This window comes from Aspergillus campestris (genome assembly GCF_002847485.1).
Source record: "Aspergillus campestris IBT 28561 chromosome Unknown P168scaffold_1, whole genome shotgun sequence".
Lineage (NCBI taxonomy): Eukaryota > Fungi > Ascomycota > Eurotiomycetes > Eurotiales > Aspergillaceae > Aspergillus > Aspergillus campestris.
In genome coordinates this window covers 1466201-1484509 of record NW_020194336.1, presented here as the reverse complement: position 1 = coordinate 1484509, position 18309 = coordinate 1466201, and the positions used below count along the sequence as shown (strand labels likewise).

The 18309-nt window shown below is 52.9% G+C and overlaps 5 protein-coding genes across 5 annotated transcripts; 1 reads left to right on the top strand and 4 right to left on the bottom strand.

Annotated features, from left to right (window-relative positions):
• Positions 1–190: 190 nt before the first annotated feature.
• On the bottom strand, positions 191–4873 carry P168DRAFT_323379 (uncharacterized protein). The gene is made up of 3 exons (XM_024840685.1): positions 4304–4873; positions 3965–4237; positions 191–3454 (listed from the first exon to the last, which is right to left on the bottom strand). Exons 1-3 carry the CDS (start codon positions 4394–4396, stop codon positions 305–307), a joined length of 3516 nt encoding a protein of 1171 aa, XP_024696794.1. The 5' UTR covers positions 4397–4873; the 3' UTR covers positions 191–304.
• Positions 4874–5520: 647 nt separating this feature from the next.
• On the bottom strand, positions 5521–8233 carry P168DRAFT_262407 (kinetochore-associated Ndc80 complex subunit NDC80). The gene is made up of 2 exons (XM_024834746.1): positions 8022–8233; positions 5521–7915 (listed from the first exon to the last, which is right to left on the bottom strand). The coding sequence occupies exons 1-2, from the start codon at positions 8064–8066 to the stop codon at positions 5723–5725; spliced, it is 2238 nt and encodes a 745-aa protein (XP_024696793.1). The 5' UTR covers positions 8067–8233; the 3' UTR covers positions 5521–5722.
• Positions 8234–8619: 386 nt separating this feature from the next.
• pex14 (putative peroxisomal membrane anchor protein (Pex14)) lies at positions 8620–11790 on the top strand (the record flags this gene model as incomplete). Its single annotated transcript, XM_024837948.1, has 7 exons — positions 8620–8649; positions 8787–9028; positions 9092–9176; positions 9250–9933; positions 10403–10845; positions 10907–11235; positions 11348–11790. 7 exons carry the CDS (start codon positions 8620–8622, stop codon positions 11788–11790), a joined length of 2256 nt encoding a protein of 751 aa, XP_024696792.1.
• Positions 11791–12383: 593 nt separating this feature from the next.
• Positions 12384–13324, bottom strand: P168DRAFT_211663 (ABC transporter ATP-binding protein; the record flags this gene model as incomplete). The annotated part of the gene is made up of 2 exons (XM_024833056.1): positions 12384–12510; positions 12567–13324. Coding segments are annotated over 2 exons (885 nt in total), but the record flags the coding sequence as incomplete, so codon positions are not given.
• Positions 13325–15374: 2050 nt separating this feature from the next.
• On the bottom strand, positions 15375–18306 carry P168DRAFT_262403 (putative acid phosphatase). Its single transcript, XM_024834745.1, has 5 exons — positions 18168–18306; positions 17708–18089; positions 17107–17632; positions 16994–17053; positions 15375–16799 (listed from the first exon to the last, which is right to left on the bottom strand). The coding sequence occupies exons 1-5, from the start codon at positions 18177–18179 to the stop codon at positions 15515–15517; spliced, it is 2265 nt and encodes a 754-aa protein (XP_024696790.1). The 5' UTR covers positions 18180–18306; the 3' UTR covers positions 15375–15514.
• Between the last annotated feature and the right edge of the window lie 3 nt (positions 18307–18309).

Genomic DNA, 18309 nt, shown 5'->3' with positions numbered 1-18309 from the left:
TGGATGTATTGAAGATAGATAAAGAACCTGGTATCAATACTAGGCGATAGCAAACAGATAGACAAAGTGGATAAATAAACAGCCAATCGGACGAATAAACGAGCATGCTGTAAATGCAATGGAAGAATAGATGTAAATGTAATATAATATAATGTACAAGGAGAAATCCCCTTTCCAAATAAGTGTATATATCACAGTGGTCAAAACAAAGAACAGACGCTAGAAATCTTGTATATAGATAATACATATGCTGAAACTGTATAAGAGTAATATAGTCACCATTTTAGACAGCGGAAAGCACCCCTCAACGTGTCTTAGACTGACCCCTCTCCCTCCGTCGTCGATAGAGCAAACCGCCTACCTCGCGGTTGATCTCGCGGCGGCGAACCCGGAAGGTTTCGAATTTCTCGATGCAGAATTCGAGGATTGGTCGGGCGGGGTTGTGCCTATCGCTGTTGGCGGCCGCTTGTTCGGGTGGAGTTGATTCTGTGGAAGACGAGGAGGTAGAAGAAGACTGGTACTCGTTGTATTCCTTCAAAGCCGCCTGGGCGATGATGCGGATGGTATTAGCGTTGGGAAGCACGGCCTTGCTTTGGATCTGTTTGAAGTACTGCGCGTCGAAGTGTGGGTCGCCTCGCGCGCGGTTGCGCTCTTTGTTCAGGTATAGCCTGGGGATGCCGCCCTCTTGGAGACGGCGGAGAGTTGGCGACTTCAGGTCGAGGCACCATCTGTCCCAGAGGCGCTTGCCGGCTGCGCTGCCCTGCGTGTCGACTATGGCGGAGAGGATCGGGTGGAAGGTTGCGGCCGGGATGTAGGGGATTGCGCTGTGCGGGGAGGGAGAGAAACGGGCGCGGAGGGCGGTGGAGGCGGCTGTTGCGGTGTCTTTGAGGGAGCCGCCTGGGATGGACCGGAAGAGGCGGATGAGGCCGTGGAGGGAGCGGTCTTGGTAGTGGGTTTCGGAGTGGCGGTGGGGTTCGTTGAATTCGCCGCTTAGGAGTCGGCGGAGGATGTCTTTTGCTTGGGTGAGTTCGTTTGTTGTTTGTGGATCGGCGGGGTTCTGTTGAGCGGCGTGCTCGAGACGGATGATCGCCGCTGCGAGCGCTGCGACGTTGCTGTGGCCCCAGGATTTGGCGCGGTATTCGCGCAGGTATTCGAGCATTGGGACGACCTGGTCCCATTGGCCCATTGCGATCCGGAAGTTGAGTAGAGTGCGCAGGATGTTTGCGGAGAGGGGCTGGCCGAGAGAGGAGGTGGTGGCGTCGCAGAGAGCGGTGTTCTTTGTGGCTGCCGCGAACCGGATGATCGCGGGGGCTAGTGCTTGGTCACCGTAGGCGCTGGGAGGGATAGGGGAACCGTCGATGTCGCTGGAGAAGAGCATCCACTCGCCGAATGCATACTCTCGAGACACGGTGACTAGGTCGAGCATATGGGCCAGTGTGATGTTTGAGACCTGCGGGATTGAGGACTCGAACACCCGCAGGGCGGGAAGGCGGGCCATGTCAAACGTAGGGAACCAGTCCACCCTGGGTTGATCTAGTATCGATGAGGAAAAAAAGTCGCCGATGCGTTGCATCTTACTCGCGTCAGTCACGGCCTGTAACCACTCGAAAGCATTGATAGCATCGCCACAGAGTCGCTGCAAGGCGTAATATCGGATGTTGTATTCGATCAGTCCAGACAAGGCCGCAGTTTCATCGTAGAGCTGAGAGGGAGTAAGGGGATCCAGATCCTCGTCCCTCAACTCTAGATTGCTTTCCCAAGGGGGTACGACGTGAGGAGTAAGTCTTAGGAGGTTTTCAAAGGCTTGAGGATCGCTCTTTGCGTCGAAGCCACCCGATTCCAGGACACGCACGGTGAACCAATTGGACGATCTGGACGTTGGGAGAAGCTCGCTGTCGGAACTGGACGGCGTTAACGCGAACTTCAACGACGACGCGGAGCGGATGAGTGCCGTTGGCGAGACGCCTCGAAAACCGAGTCCTAGATATACCAGGTTGGGGAGGTTGTCTAGCAACGAAGCGACGACTTCCTCACTGACCGTCCGCTTCCCCAGCCCATTGAAAGGAGTCGAATTAACCCGTCTCCGTGGGGTCGAGGGGCGAAGGTCACTACCCGGCTGGCGCCACGAGTCTTCCCGGTCGATGTTGGTGTCTCTCACCAAAGTTGAATCTTCCAGAAGAGGTTTCCAACTTCGGAATCCCCACGCCTGGTCCCCTTTCCGCTTTTTCATCTGTTCTATAAGCCATATGCCTTCTGTCACATGACCGTGTTCCACACAGCACCAGAGGATGAATTCCAGCCAGATTTCCGGCCCCAATTCGCGAATACCCATCTTGAATGGTACGTAAGGGGAGTCTTCGCCCGCTGCCGCCGCCTTGGCTGCGACTTCTGCTTCGTGCACTAGCCAGGCCGCATCCGACAGGACACTCACAATATGGGTAGAAAGCAAGTGGATACCCGGAGGTCGAAGGGTGTTCTTGTAGAGTTCCTCCCCAGGGACGTACTTATACACTCTGTCGGAGACCGCACCGGAGTGGTGCATGCGAGCCAGAATTTGGAAGACATAGGACATGGCCAGCTTCGCTTCACTGGGAGGTGCATCGGCCGCATCAAGTATAATCGAGCCCAGAGACGGCCACAGTTCTGCCATGAACCGCTTCGAGTGGTCATCTGCCAGCGGTCGCTCCGTTATCGCGTCAAGGCTAGTAAATCCAGGAACCAGCGGTACCTCTGAGCCCGGCACGAGCCGTGGTACCGGTTTTTGTCGCTTAGCAGTCAGTTCATCCAGCGATTCCGACGAGCCCAAGCCCCAGTCAAGATTAGACAGCGGCCGGGATGGGACTGCGACCTCGTTGAGGGTGTCCGCGGCATCCAGCAAACGGTTCAACAAGGCGTGAACCGCAGGCCAATTGTGTTTCCGAAATCCCAGCTGTGACAAAAGGCCCAAGTTTCCCGACATCCTCGCATGGAAAAGCAGATTGGTCAACTCGATCGTCTGTATCAGCGAGTCGGCCGCGCTGGCGGCCGTACCGTCCGACGCAGTAGCATCCGGCGCGGCATCCTCGGGGGATTTTCGCAACGACGGCGGAATGTATTGGTCCAGCAGTGAGAGCCATGCCTCAGGGTTTTTCTCTTGCGGCCCCGGAACCGGACATCTCTTCATCTCTAGCTGAACATGCTTCTCGAGTAATCGGCGGTCGATCGGAGGCCTGGTGTGCGCGGAGAACGGGCGACTCCATTGTCGCCTCCCCGGGAAAGGTCTCCCGACCTGGCGGGCTCGTGGGAGTAGAGCGCGAGGGTGCGATATCGAAGGAGGAGGTGAGATGAACCTGCAGCCCAGACACGGCAGACGAGCTGGACCCAGGCACCTTTTCATGACACGACGGAGGATCTCGCGGAGGAGAGAAGCGGGCGGGGAGAATCCAAATGTCGAGATGGCCGGCGCACGGGATTTCTGTGGCGCATGTCTAATCGTTCAGCCGTAGTCGCATATCCTCTGAAATCACCGGGAAGGTGCAATTGAAAATAATATCCGTTATTCAAGGGGATGGTTTGCAAGAAGATGCAGTGGCAGCTTTCTGTCGATCCCGAAATCAAAAATCAAACCCGAAATTCACCGCAGGCGCGCCGTAATGAGTCAGCGTATCTGACCAATCAGGAACCGTCTGTTTTCTATACATCACAATCTACTTGATCCTACGGAGTAATTTCTACATCCATACGACCTGATATTTGGAAAAGTACAGTCTGTTCAGCAGTTCTTTCTCTAGTCACCCTCTAGATGAGATCATCATGTCTCTAAGCTAGCTAATCTGGCTATCATACACACGAGGGACCCAGTCACTACTACAAAGAACAACTGATCCAGCAGCAGTCCTCATCCATCATCCATCTCTCCTTGCAAAAGATGTCCAAGCAATTACAGAATGACCAGGTAATTCACCTAAGCATAGATGGGTCGGACCTGGCGGGGGTGGGACCGCTTGAACGGGAAGGCAGTGGCAGCCGGACCATTCTGAGCGTTCTGATCCTTCTGAGCGTTCTGATCCTTCTGAGCGTCCCGATCCCTCTGAGCGTTCTGGGCCATGCGGAACAACTCGGGCAGAGGAACGTCGCTCACGCTCGCGCATGGAGTCGACAACGTGAAGATAGAAGCCTTTGAGGGGAGAGGTCTGCTCGACGGAATAGGCGAAGGAGTAATGGAAGGCGTCACAGAAGGAGTGGGAGTGGCAGAAGACTGCAGGTCCGTTAGTGATCAATGTTTTCCTCCCGGGGTTTACTTATGCATTGATTGTGGACTGACCGCAGGGACGCTCGTGGCTTGACCTTGGCCTAAAGCAACAGCCGGGGCGACGCAGATGGCGACGACAGCTCCAATGACAGCAGAAATCTTCATGATGAATGTGGAATGAGTGGGCTGAAAGATTTGTTTGGAAGGAAAAGTAATTCGATGTGTATAAAGAAGGTAAGACGTTTTGTGTATGACTCCGCCAGGGAAAGTTGTGTGCACAGCACTACAAGAAGATAGAAACAAGAGAGAGAAAAGAGAAAGAATGTTGACTGGACGAAGACAGAAGATACAAATCCCCCCGGCGCATCGCGGGCTATTTATATGTGAATTCTACGCACCCTGAGAAGGTCATGGAGTATACGGAACTGATCTGTCTGGACTCTGGACCCCTGAAGCGACAACTGGGGTTGATTCAGACTTCAGTGGTTCAAAACAGGCCGATCCGAACCCCCCGTTTCCACTCGCCTCCACGAATGGGATATTAACCAGAGGTTCGCATTGTTGTTTGAGGGGGACAACAATGGTTCCTCATGGTCCAGTCCGGCAAAAAAGACCAGGGCCAAGATGATAGCTCCAACGCAGGTGGCCACTGATCGTCATCTCAAAGTGCCGGCTTCTGAACAGTTAAACCCCCGTTGTATCAGATGGGAGGGGCGGCTTTTGGGAGACCCGCAAGCTCAAGAGACCAATGGTGGGGTGCTGTCCATAAGAGGGAGGAAATCGGCGAAAGTCTGAGACCAGGGTGAGAAGACGATCGACCTGCGTCTCTCCCAATCATTTGCCTGTCCCTCACGATCGGCGGGTCCCGCCATGTTTCGTCGACAACAATGGATATCCAAAATTATCTATTATTGCCCCCTGCGGCTGATCTTTTTGCCCCCCTGGTCGTTTTGAATGCTGGTCTAGGCAAGGTATGGAGATATTTCGCTTCAGAGAGGTTCGTTCCAAATTAGGAAACACCGGGATATAGGTTGTTATCCAACGAAATCTAGGTCCTGAGTCAGTCTGCCATCGTGAGACAACCTAGTGATGGAGAGCCGTGACAACAGTGACCGGAGTGGAACTCTATGTACTATCTATTCATGGCATAGTTGGACTTTAATTAATATCGAAATGTGGAACAGTTATAGAATGAAAAGGTATCAAATATTCAACCAAACTAGACCGACAAAGAAGCACCCAAACATATTGGCATACAACATAAACCCAACCAAAGCTCCCTCGCGAAGAGCGCCGCAACAAGAGAGACACTGTCACTAGTCCGTAGGTTAGACCCAAATTGAGCCTTGAGACCTAGTTGTATGTGGCCAACTTGGATCTAGATCAACAAACGACCCCAAAGACAAAAAAAAAAAGAAACCCAAACCCTGAACCAAACTCCCTAACAACCGTCGTGAGTCATGACAATGATAGATGAAACCCCGATGGGCTTCAGAGCTCCTCCTCATCCTCTGCCTCCTCCATGGGCACATCTTCATTGGGCACCGTCTCACCACCAAGTTCTTGCTCGACCTCGTCCACGATGAAACTCTCGTAGTCTTCCAACCCCTTTTGGACGTGTACCTTGAATCGAATGACATCGTTCAACATGCTCTCCACGTTCGTGTGGAGCTCCTCCCGGAGGGTATTGGCCCGAAGCGTCAGCTGCTCATATTCAATGTTCGTATTCATCTCGCGTTGCTCCATTAACTGGACGCTTTCGCTCAGCGTAGCGCGCATCTTGGCCAGCTCCTTCTCCATCTTCTCAATCTGGGCGTCAGATGCAAGCTTTTGCGTCGTCGTAATCTCCTTGGTCCGCTCAAACTCTTCTTCGGCCGCGCGTCGTTTGTGCTCCAGAGCTTCGACCTCGCTGCGCTTCTCGTCCATGGCCTCCTTGATGTTGTCCAGGAGATTCCGTCGTTCCAGGTCCGCATCGATACCCCGTTCGCGGCGCTCGTTGATCTCTTTCCGAAGACCTTGGAGGTTGGTGCGGACCGCACCCCGGAGATCCAGGTTCAACAAGCGCGCAGGGTGATAGCCCACGTACGGCTCCGCTAGTAGTCGGTCCCCTTCCGGAGAGATCCGATTGAACGCGCCACCGTTCTGCGATGCTGAGAAGTTCATCTCATTCACGTTGAGCTCGAGTTCGTACTCATCGCCCTTGGCGTTGACCGCAGAGGAGGGGATCAGACTGTTCTGGTAGCCCAGGGTGTTGTAAAGCTTGACGACCTCCTCCAGGTCCTCAAGTCGCCGACTGGCTTCGGCCTCGATGGCCATGACACGGGAGTGCGTCTCTTCCAACCGGCCGGCCGTGTCCTCGAGACTCTTCTGAAGCCGCTCTCGCTCGGAGTTCATCCGGTCGATATCTTGGATGGTCAACCCCTGCTGATCGACTCGAGATTGTAGGCTGGCCCGTTCCTCCTCCGCCTCCTGTAGTTCGGTTTCGCTCTTTTGCAGCTCGTCGTTCAAAAAGTTGATGCGAGTGTTATATTTTTCGATCTTCCCCTGGACGTTCTGGTTGTACTCCTCGAACTTTCCTCGGTCGCCCTCCATAACCCGGAAGAGTTTATCGAGTTTGGCCAGGTCCGGAGCCGACTTCTCCATCGCCTCGACTTCGTCGCGTAGGGATCGATTGTGCGCCTCGAGCGTTTGCATTTCTTGCACATACTTCTCGTTGCCCTGCTCGAACTCCTGAGCCATGCTTTCAACGTGAGGCGCCAGCCGTTTCTCAGCAGTATCCTCCTCCTCCTCCTCCCCACCTTGTAGCCAATCATGGTATGCCCCAGTGAGGAAGCGGAAGATGATCCGATCTCCGGATATATCCACTCCCATCTCGGCGCACGCCTCGTCGTACTCTCCCATAACATACCGATCCATCATCTGGGCCAGTTGCATCAACCAGTGTAGCATCCCCAGGAACGTCGGCCAGTTCTGACCCCCAACAGCGGCGATTTGCGATTTGGTGATCCCCTTCTCATAGGGGTAGCGTAGCTGCTTTAAGATCGGTGGTACCTCAGCATCCATGGCTTTTTGGAACCGGTATCCGGGGTCGATGCGATGGTACAGCCATTGAAAGATGAAGTTAAAGTCCTTCTGCGTTGGTGATCGCAGAGTGTTCTGACCCAGGGAATGCTTCATCTCCAACTCGAAGTTATTGTGCGTGAGATATTCCAGGAGCTCCTGTCCAATGCGGGCCTGGAATGATCGATCTCGGAGAGGTCGTGGATCTCTCGGGACACCGGCGACGTTGGGAACTTGGGTGAAGAAAGATTGATGGCCCATTCCTATGCTCATGCCGCCTCCCCCCACTCCAGATGGCCGCGAAAAGACGCTACTTCTTCGTTGCAGACCCTGCGACGCCGGGTTGGATGAAAATGACCCCGGAGCATAGCTAGGACGACCACCACTGGCGCCATGGAACATATTGCTCGACACCGAGCGCCTGACTGATGAAAGGCCAGCCTCCGCGCCCAGGCCACCAGACGAGGAACGCTGGAAGTTTGGCTGCTGGGGACGACCGGAATTTGCCAGCGACATGGAGCGCATATTCTGAGAAGTGAATGGAGGGAGACCTATCGAGCTGGTGCGCTTCAGGGCTGACGACGGCTGCGGGATGGATGTATAATTCTGGACACTCCCCAACGTCTGCACCGCAGATTGTCAGTCAAATGGCACCGCCTGAGGTTACAAGAATAGAGCAAGATAGAACGCTACTATGATAAACTATGAAGAAAGAGGAAAGGGTACATACCTCTCGGGGACGCTTGATGCTGAACAATCCTGTGTCTTGCGACATGGCCGTTAAAGGAGCCGCAACTGCGGCGGGGAAAAAGGTCGCAAATACAAAAGCAGTAGGAGGGATCGCGTTGCACAAAGCAAACAATGAATACCAAAAAAAACAAGAGATCAGTCCGAGCCGAGATTCCGCGGGCGCGCGGGGAAAGACAGATGGAGGAACTGTCGTTGTTTGGGGGGAATAATGATGATTTTGACAGCCAGAGATGGATGTAAACAAGACATGCCACTTCCTGCTCGAAAGGGAAGGCGGTGTATGCTACCAAAGATAATGCACGTCTGATCCCGTGACTTTCATAGATAGCTGAGTCATCATAATCCCCGATCACGAGATCTGGGGTAAAGTTACATTACGGTAATTTACGCGGCGGAACATCCGAGGTTCATAATATTATTCAACTCCGGCTGCCGACCAAGTCACTCTCTCCATCTTTCCCCATCTTTTCTCCTCTCTCCTTCTCCCTCCTATCCTGCATATCCCCTCTTCTCGCCTCCCATCCTCTTCTAGCTATCCTCCATTGCGCCCCGTCTAGTGCTGTGGAGAGCTGTTCATCATGGCCCGTGAGGAAATCATCTCCTCTGCTGTAAGTACTGCGCCGTCGGTTGTTCGATCTGCGGAGTTGGAGCTGACCATCGTCTTTAATGACTAGGTGACATGTGCGTCTTGAAGAAAGCTTATCCCATCTCCCCTACGATCTCTAACATTCATGTAGTTCTTCAGGATCCGTCGGTAGCGTCTTCGCCGATCGAGAAGAGAGTCGCATTCCTTCAATCCAAGAACCTCACCCGAGAGGAGGTTGACATCGCTCTGTCACGAGTGGGTGAGGATCCAGCGGCCGCCGCTGCAGCATCCTCCGCAACAGGATACCAAGCCCCATCACAACAAGCTGTCTATCGACCTCCTCCACCCTCTGCCCAAGGCTATGGTTACCCCCCGTATGGCCAATGGCAGCCTCCGCCGGAGTAAGTTGTATTCCGTCGTCACATGTGAATTTGGCGGGCGCAAGCTAATCGCGCTGTCGGTAGACCCCCGAAACGGGACTGGCGTGACTGGTTCATCATGGCGACCGTGATGGGAGGTGTCGGATATGGGCTGTACACTGTTACCAAGGTTAGTATTTCGCCAGCGCACCGCTGCGGGCGCACCGTGGCACGCATGAGCTTGGAATTAACATATGATAAAGCGCTACGTTGCCCCTCTGATCGCGCCCCCAACTCCGCCACAACTCGAACAAGACAAGGAGAACATCGACGAGCAGTTTTCCAAAGCTTTTACTTTGATCGAGCAGCTCTCCACCGACACAGCGGCCCTGAAATCGGCCGAAGAGACGCGCACAGAGCGGTTAGACTCTGCGCTACGGGAGGTCGAGAGCCTGGTTGCCGACTTGAAGACTGCCTCCCGCCGGAGAGACGATGAGACCCGCCGTATCAACGATGAGATCCGATCGTTGAAGGATGCGATTCCCAAGGCCCTGGAAGGCGCCCGAGAAGGCAATGACAACCGGTTGAAGGAGCTTGGCACGGAGTTGAAGAGTCTGAAGACCTTGCTGGGCAACCGTCTCGGTGCCCCCAGTGCCGCCGCGCCCCCTGCTCTGGCGAAGTCCGCTACTCCTGCTCCCCTGCCGACTGCCTCGCGTCCCGTGGAGACATCGTCCCCTGCCACTGCTGCCCCGACCAACGGTGTTCCTGCGCCATCCGTTGAGCAGGAAACCCCGCAAGCCCCCGCGGCGGCGGCGGCGGCGGCCTCGGCCCCGAGCCCTAGCACCACCCCATCCTCGCAATTCAGCCGATCCGCTTCCATCCCCGCTTGGCAAATGGCCGCCGCCAACCGGTCCAAGGCCGCCTCCCCGGCCGCCGCTTCTCCGAAGGTCGAAGACGAGACCGAGCAAAAGAGCGCATAAGTCAGCTAGCCTGGTCTACCACGTTCCCGTTTTTCATTCCCACCAGCATGCATGATTGGTAGATTTCTTTTCTTTTGTTTTCATCTTATTAACGTCTGCATCTTTTTCATTTTTCTTCTATCCAATGTATTTACACCGGAGACCATGATTTTCAGCCAGAATGGATGATCACTGGAAATATTATATAATCTCACCTGAATTACATGGAAGGGGAAATCCTCATAAAAAAACGTAGCAATATATAACTAGCTGGCTATACAATGGTCGCCAACCCCCAACATGTGAAGTTTCTCCACACCCAAAGATGGAACAAAAAAGCTTGGCATCGCCATCTTCTTTCCCGCGACGTCAGCCCTCTCAATCCCAAGCCCACCGGCAACAACAACATCCACGCAACTCTCACCGACACCTTAAACGGAGCTCAAGAACAAGAAAGACCAATTCTAGAAGAGAAGATACAATGTCCACTACAGACCACCGCACCCGCCCCCACCGACCACCGAGTCCCTCCCATTCTCGCTCGCGCTCGCGCTCCCCAGACCGAGACCGATCAGCCAGACACTCCGACCCCAAACGACACCATCACCACCACCACCATCACCGTCACCACCACCGACACCATGATCCCGATCGTGACGAGGAGCGCCGCCGTCGTCACCCCCGACACAGTCACCGCTCCCATCGACGAGAGGATCCGCAACCACAACCGGAACCGCAACCCGTGATCCTCCCCTTCCAGGCTAGAGAGCTCTCAAGGCGCCATCTGCACCACTATGAGCCCCTGTTCGCCATGTACCTCGACATCCAGAAGGGGATAATTCTTGAGGATCTAGACGACGAGGAAGTCAAAGGGCGGTGGAAGAGCTTTGTTGGGAAATGGTACTTCTTATCCCATTCCTCCCCCATCTCCCAAAAGAGATAAATAAATCTAACATATCAGGAACCGCGGAGAACTCGCCGAAGGATGGTACGACCCTGCCATGCTGGACAGGGCGAGGAAGAGCGCGCAGGAGAACCCTCCTCCTCTTTCTTCCTCTCGTCGTCCTCCGCCCGCTTCGCGCAACTCGCCTGATTATAACCGCGGTGTCTCAGAAGGTGGAGAAGCCCCCGCACCAGAAGGGAACAGAATTGGCGAAGACGAAGGAGGCGACGATGACGACGACGACGAAGACTACGGCCCTAGTTTACCGCGCTTTGATCCTCGAGCGCGCGGTGGCCCGTCCTCTGGCCCGACTATTCCCACGATGCAGGACCTTGATTTGCGGAAGGGTATGTCGCTCACTCACTCATTACCTTCCATTCTCCCTTCCTTCGATCTCGCCATACAATGATATCGAGTTACACATCCATCAACAGCAACCAACTAACACGGTTGAACTAGAATCCGCCCGCGAAGACGCCCTAGAAGCACGCCACGACTGGCGCAAAGAACAACGCTACGAGAAGCAATCCCACCGCGCCGAAATGCGCCACATCCAAGACGAAGTGGCACCGCGCGCAGAACCGGGAACGCACGAGCGACGGATGGAGAAGCGGGCAGAGAACGCCGCGGCGAATCGTTCTTTCGCGGAGGGCCGAAGGGGTGGCTCTCCGACGGAGGGGATGCCGGATGATGAGTTGATGGGGTCTGGAGAGAATGAGCTGACGGCTATCAGGAAGGATAGGGAGAGAGAGCAGCGGAAGAAGAATGATCGGGAGATTCGGCGGGAGGAGATTATGCGTGCGCGGGCGGCGGAGCGAGAGGAGAGGGTTCAGCAGTATCGGCAGAAGGAGGATGAGACGATTGGGTGGTTGAAGACGCTGGCGAAGCAGCGGTTTGGTTGAGTTTGGGTAAGCGCATCTATCGAAGTTACTGTTAATATCCGATTTTTCGCCATTTCCGCCGTGTATACCCTCAGACGTTACTATCACTTTTTGCACCGTGGCTAGGTGTCTAGGCATGTGGTAAATAAGATGAAAGATGTTCTGATTCCATTCTCTACAGATACCATAGTAAAGGTTACTCGAAATGAAGCTGCCAATACTCGCCTCCATATCTGCACAGACCAATCTACACGTACACCTGGGCTCCTGGTAATGGTACTGACTGAGGCCGCGACCCGGCGACCTATTTCCAGTTGGCTGTCCATATCATTTCGTCAAGACTCTCTTGCTGAAAAGGGAACGAATATCGGTGCATCAGGCCTCCATATACCTCTTCCTATTCTCGACACCTTTGAGTCATGTGCAGCCGGATCGTTCTCATGACGATATAGGGTCTCGTTCACTTGTGTAGGTTTGTTGTATTTGAGTTGTGATCTGGCAATCCCTCCCAGTGGTAGGTTCTCGAGAGATCTAGTGCCTTCATTTCCATAAGTCGCTAACTTATTTGGATATGAATGTTTCGTGTGAGATGTTGGACGTTTCCTTCCTACCCCTCGTGACCAAAGAGAGTAGTAATGGCCACCTATTGACATCAAGGAAGCGTGAGTACCTTGTTCGACCACTCTTCCATGGCGAAGAACCAATATGTGATCTGCATGGGCGATGGTCGACGGTCGATTTCTAGTAGAATGTGTCAGCTACAATAAATTGAACGGTCGATTGTGCGCAATACTTACGATGCTATTAGTACAGTTCGACCGGGGAATAGTGCTTTGATATTTCGCAGAATTCTGGATTCTGTCCTGCTGTCGACGTTGCTCGTTGGCTCGTCCAAGATGGCTATCTTGCCAGCGTTGACAATGACGCGTGCTATGGCAAGCCGCTGAAGCTCACCGGTGGAGAGTCGAACTCCTCCTTCGCCCATTATCGTCTTGTAGCCCATCTTTAACGAGCCGATTGAGTCATGCAGGCCGACAGCGCTGCACGCCTTGTAGATTTCCTCATCTTGGACGGAACTATTCGCATATCTCATGTTGTCCATGATGGTGTCGTGGAACCAAATCTCTTCCTGTGGCGCTACCCCAATGTTGGCCCTTAGGCTTTCCACAGTCACCTGCTGGATATCCAGCCCGTCGATCAATATTTTCCCGTGCATCGAGTCGTAAATGCGTAAAAGAAGCTTCAATGTTGATGATTTGCCACTTCCTGACTCCCCCACCAGTGCTACAGTCTGACCAGAATGCACCTTAAAATCAAGTCCGCTGAGGAGTTCTTTCTGCCCACAGTGACCGAAAGAGACGTCTTTGAATTCGACAATACCTTGGTCGACAACTAAGGTTTTGGCATCCATCTCGTCTCGAAACCCGGGCGCCTGGTTCAAGTACTCTATGAGGCAATGAGTACTGCGAAACGATGTAACGAAGGTGCGGAATGCAGTTGGAAGGAACTGCAGCTGGCTAGGAACCCGGAACCAGAAGAAAAGCAACATGACGAGCATTTCGGTGGACATCCTATTAATATTAAATTGATGCAGGGCCCAAAGGCACCAGCCCACGAGGCCCGAAGCCAGCAGACATGAATGTATCACGGACTCGACATTAAACCACAAAAGAAGACTAGAGCAGGATTCCCATTGATCGTCAATGATAGTGTGAAATTCTGCCCTTTCGTTCTTGAATCGACCAGGAAAGAATGGAAGTTTCCAACTTGTAATCGAGGTGCGCACAAATAGTCGCTCGTTCGACAATGTCTCAAGGAATCGTGCCTGAGTGTCATAGATCCTACAGTGAATCATTGTCGAGGTAAACACCATAAGGCTGATGACCGTGAGATAGATCAGCCCTATGTAGAAATCTGCGGCAAATGTCAAGCCTATTCCGGCACCTAGCTCGATCAGTGCCGGGTGGACATGGAAAAGGAATGACTGGATAGTAGTGTTGAGAGTGTGACCTAGGTGAAGCTCCTCCCGAAGCTGTTCAGGCTCACCAAATTCGTCAGGGTTCTTTGACTCCACTAAAGCCATACCGAAGAGGGAATTTCTAAACTTGGAATCGTAGAATTTTCCAAGTGGATGCCACATCCTTCTCCGGGCCAGTGAGACACCACCACGCGAGTCCAAAAACCACAGGCCACCGAGTTGTATCACTTGATTCCATACGACTGTGCCTATACATGCGTTAGTGAGAATACAAGATAACGAACAAGGGTGCCACTGTACCTGGTGCTTGTAATTGGGCGTGGACAAGGCGTCCTAGTTGATATGGGACATATACAGCCAAGCCACACTCTATGTACAAACAAGCGATTACTCCGGCCCATAGTAGTTTCAATTTGGGTTTGTCCCGAGGCCAAAAAAAGGACCAAAAAGTCTAGCGTCCGATCAGTCTCTAGCCGGCTTTTTTAAGCAAATAGTAGGGATCACTCACTTGGCTAATGAAGTTTCTAGGGTTTGCTTGCTTTGATAGGCGTATCCTACTCTTCAAATCTCTCTTTTGGGCAGGGAAAAGTGTACCGTAATCGACGGTGCCACTACTTCCATAAGAAGGCCCACCCTCACATGGTGCGCTTTCGTTTAAGAATGGCAGTCGTTCCTCGTGTCGTTGATATCCGAGAAGCACATATTGGAAACCACCAACAACACTAACAAGAAGAGCGAGCATACCAAAGCGGATATCATGAATGACAGCTATGATGGTCGCGAGCTCCTTCGTTGAAGGTGAAGTCCGAGAGGTTGAGACGAACGACAGAATCTCTACCGACAGATACAGCGTTGGAATTCCTGTGAGACACGCTGACGGCAAACTTGCTGCTTCGAAGGGATCTCCTGTGAGATATAACCAAACGATTGCCGATGTGGTCGTATAAAACTGGCAAACCCAACTAATGATTAACGTCAAGTACATATCACTTCCCTCGTGCTGGACGAGGATGACACGGGATCATACAATACAACCCATCGAAACCATTGCTCCAGTTTGCAACGAAACATAAATGAGGAGGGCAGAATCCAAAATCTGAAACCGCATCAGCCACATGGTAAATGTTTTATGGGGATATATATAGGACATCATACAAATGAAACCAGCACGATTATTCTAATCCATACTGTGACTTCTCTGATGAATTTCTTCCAATAACTCTCGTAGTGTCTGTCTCGTATTTGTCCTGGTATAAGTAGACTGACGGCGTAGTATATGCCAGTGGCAATCGGTAGGAGAAAATGGAGCACTAGGAGTGGATGGGAGTCATCCTTGGTGACCAGCATCTTGACTACTACCAACAGAGTCAACTGATATATGACAAGGATCAAAAAACGAAGGGAAAAGAAGATGGGCGTTGGAAAAGGGAGCCAAGATAGGTGAAGGGGAGACTGGACGGTTTAACAGATCAATTACATGCGCGTATAAAGGACAGTCGCCCAAGATGGAAGGACCATAGCACAACTACTTTCGGAAGTCTCTCAGAAAAGAAGGTCTAGTACTTTAGGAAGGAATGACCAGTGAAGTCAATATTGATTGTCTTTTATACAGCAAGTCTAATTTAACCTGAAAAGCAGTACTTTTATATGCCATCGGAGGACCTCTCTCTATCCCGTTGTCCAAACCTCCAACTCCCATTTATGCCCACACTGTAACTCCAAACCCAGGACTTTTTATATCCACTAGTTGTCTTCGTTTGTTTAGACCTAGATCTTCCTCCCCAGGTCCACGTCGGCAATCAGTCTCATGTTCTCATTTCCATCCGCTGCCGATTGTCCCAGGCCAAAGAACGGCTTGACGGCAACATCGACCGTCTCTTCAAAAAGACGGCCCACGACGACCTCTTTGAGATCCTCTCCAGTTTGGCCAAAATCCGGGTACGCATTCACCTCAAGCAACCAGGCAGTGCCATTTTCGTCGACGAGGAAGTCCACCCCAAAGAGCTCGAATGCATTCGGGAGCGTTTGGAAATGAATCATCATACCCCTCGCAGCCCCTTCGAATAGCTCACCGGTCACGGCACAGATCTGATCGAAGATCTTCTCCTTCCAGTCATCGCTGAGCCCAGGGACCTGGGAATCCAGGTCCCAGAAGCGTCGGACACTGCCCTCGTTGGAGCTCCCGCCCTCCTGGAAGCAGGTGTTGGTGAGATGTCTTGCCAGGTCCTGCATCTCGTCCTCTCCCTCCCATGGGGCGCAGTATGATTTCGCCGCGAAAAGGGCCAGCATCTCCTTGAACACGAAGACTTTGAGGGCTCCGACGGCAAGAACGTAGGTCCGAATGTGGAATTTCCGATTCGACGACGACGGGAGAAGAAGCGGCGGGTCGATATAGGGCTGGGCGATAAAGTGCCGCAGTTGGGACGTGACCACCCCATGATCATCATCCTCTTCCTGCTTATCCTGTTCAGGCGCCCCCGATCCGCTCTCATCATCCGACTCATCAACCTCCCATTCTTCGAATATCTCCCGTAGTTGGTCTTCGCTGTTGAATATACGGATTCCCTGGCCGCGGTCACTCATTCCCGGTTTCAGGATCCACCATTCCTTCTCCTGTTCAGGTCTTTCTTCGTTCTTTTCTAGACTCTCTCGCAGCTCGTACAGCTCCAGCAGGGCGTCGTCAAGGAACTCTGCGTAGTCCAGCTCGAAATCCAATGCAGGCTTGATGTGCTTTTTCAAGATGCTGTCGGGGTGTTTCGTAATCCAGGTCGACACCGTGTTGGACAGGTAATGTTTGCGAATCAATGCCTTTCGGATGATATAGGCGTTGGAAAGCGACGAGGGGCTGTGCATCATTATGTGTTCGAAATCCAGTCGCTCATATTCTCGGTACTGAAAGACAGGCGTAGAAGGGGACGGTAGGTCTGACAGCGACGGTACCAACCGACACGCTGTCCCAATGCGCCGCTGCAATGCTCGTTCCATTAAGCTCTGGACATATGGATCGTCACTGTCCACGACAGAGTATAATGCAGGTTCTTCATTATCGGTTCTACATGATATATGCTATCAGAACACTGGCCTCTCAAAGAACGACAAACAAAGCAGTCAAAGGTTGCAAAGGGTAAACAGGAGTCAAACGCGCAGCGTGTATCATCTAGCATATGTATCTATGAAGGTTCGTGCAATCTGACGCTCCACAAGGGGCCATGTTGTCCCAACTTTGCTCGCCGGAAGTCCACTCACAGCTTAATTTCCCCTTGGATACCGGGTGTGTGCATGAAATTCGCCTTCAACGGGGTGACACTGCGCCGAGTTAGCCATGCCATGCGGATCATTTAAGTATCGTGTAGACATACCTCGTCATCCCCTCCTTGACGACCCATCCGTCATTTCCAGGAACACTCTCCTCAACGCTTCGATACACATCCGAGAAATTCGGCGACCACTGGAAGTGCTTATGCTCGATGCGTGACTTGTTCGCGGGAGCTCGACGTTTGGAGCTCTCAGTCTCTGCGTCCCCTAGCTTCTCACCCTGAGCCCGTAACTCTTGCTCATGCAGATCAGGAGACTCGGTCATCCCCGGGGGCACAGCCTGGAAACAGCTACCGGAACTCCATCGGTTGTCGAGCATCGCAGTATATAAAACCTTGTTCTGGCTCACTCCTGGCTCCAAAGGCACGTTGACCGTGTAGAGATCAACGCCCTCCTTCCAGTTCTTGGATAGATACTCGATCAATTTGACTGAATGGCGCGATGCCTCGGAAATCACGACGGGGTCGTGGTCGCGCGAGCTAAACGCGTAAGAGAGGGCCACCGCACGCTTTCCGCAGCTCGCCGCTTCCATGGCGCCACCGATCGTTCCACTCGACAGAGCGAAAAGAGCTAGTGCCATTAGCAAAGATTCATTTTATACCAACCGACCCCAAAGTGCGCCAGTGGGAGAACTGAGAGACCAACCTGTCGAGTTCCGTCCGTAGTTGGGTCCCGACACCACCATGTCGATGGGGCCACGCTCCTGGAAGAAGTGGTAAAGTCCGATTTGGACACAGCTGGCCGGAGTCGAGTCAATGAGAACCCACTCGTCACCCTCCTCGTCGTCTTCTCCATCTATATGCCCTCGAGGGAAGTCGTGGGTCGTCCCGTCGTCCTTGTGAAGTGTTCCGGGGCGGAAGTACGTCGGTTTCACGGCGGCGCCGACCAGATGGGCTTTGCCAATCCACGACCGCTGTACATGTGGGAGAACAACCGAAACGACATGGCCGGCAGACTGGAGCGATTGGACGAGGGAATGGACGTAGGGGGAGGACTGGTTCGACGGAGGACCGTCGTCGTTTGTGACCTAAGATTGTTACAGATCGACTGGTTAGAGGACACGACTATGTAGATTGTTGGGTTGCGCAAGGTCATCTTAACTCACTAGGATATGCATTGGCGCGTGAGTTTTCCGAAAATTAGGTGGGAAAGGTGAACAGTAGAGAGATAGAAACGACCGAGTGAACCATCATAGACAAGTTAAGATCCGTTAAGTCGAGAGGGGCAGCGGAAGTTGGGCGGAGTTT

Coding starts and splice junctions, on each gene's coding strand:
- P168DRAFT_323379 (XM_024840685.1), bottom strand. CDS start 4,396: ATGAAGATTTCTGCTGTCATTGGAGCTGTCGTCGCCATCTGCGTCGCC. Junction 4,238..4,303: donor AAGCCACGAGCGTCCCTGCG/GTCAGTCCACAA, acceptor ACGGACCTGCAG/TCTTCTGCCACTCCCACTCC. Junction 3,455..3,964: donor AGCGGTCCCACCCCCGCCAG/GTCCGACCCATC, acceptor CATGCGCCACAG/AAATCCCGTGCGCCGGCCAT.
- P168DRAFT_262407 (XM_024834746.1), bottom strand. CDS start 8,066: ATGTCGCAAGACACAGGATTGTTCAGCATCAAGCGTCCCCGAGAG. Junction 7,916..8,021: donor GCATCAAGCGTCCCCGAGAG/GTATGTACCCTT, acceptor TCTGCGGTGCAG/ACGTTGGGGAGTGTCCAGAA.
- P168DRAFT_262403 (XM_024834745.1), bottom strand. Junction 17,633..17,707: donor CTACGGACGGAACTCGACAG/GTTGGTCTCTCA, acceptor TAATGGCACTAG/CTCTTTTCGCTCTGTCGAGT. Junction 17,054..17,106: donor GTCAAGGAGGGGATGACGAG/GTATGTCTACAC, acceptor AACTCGGCGCAG/TGTCACCCCGTTGAAGGCGA.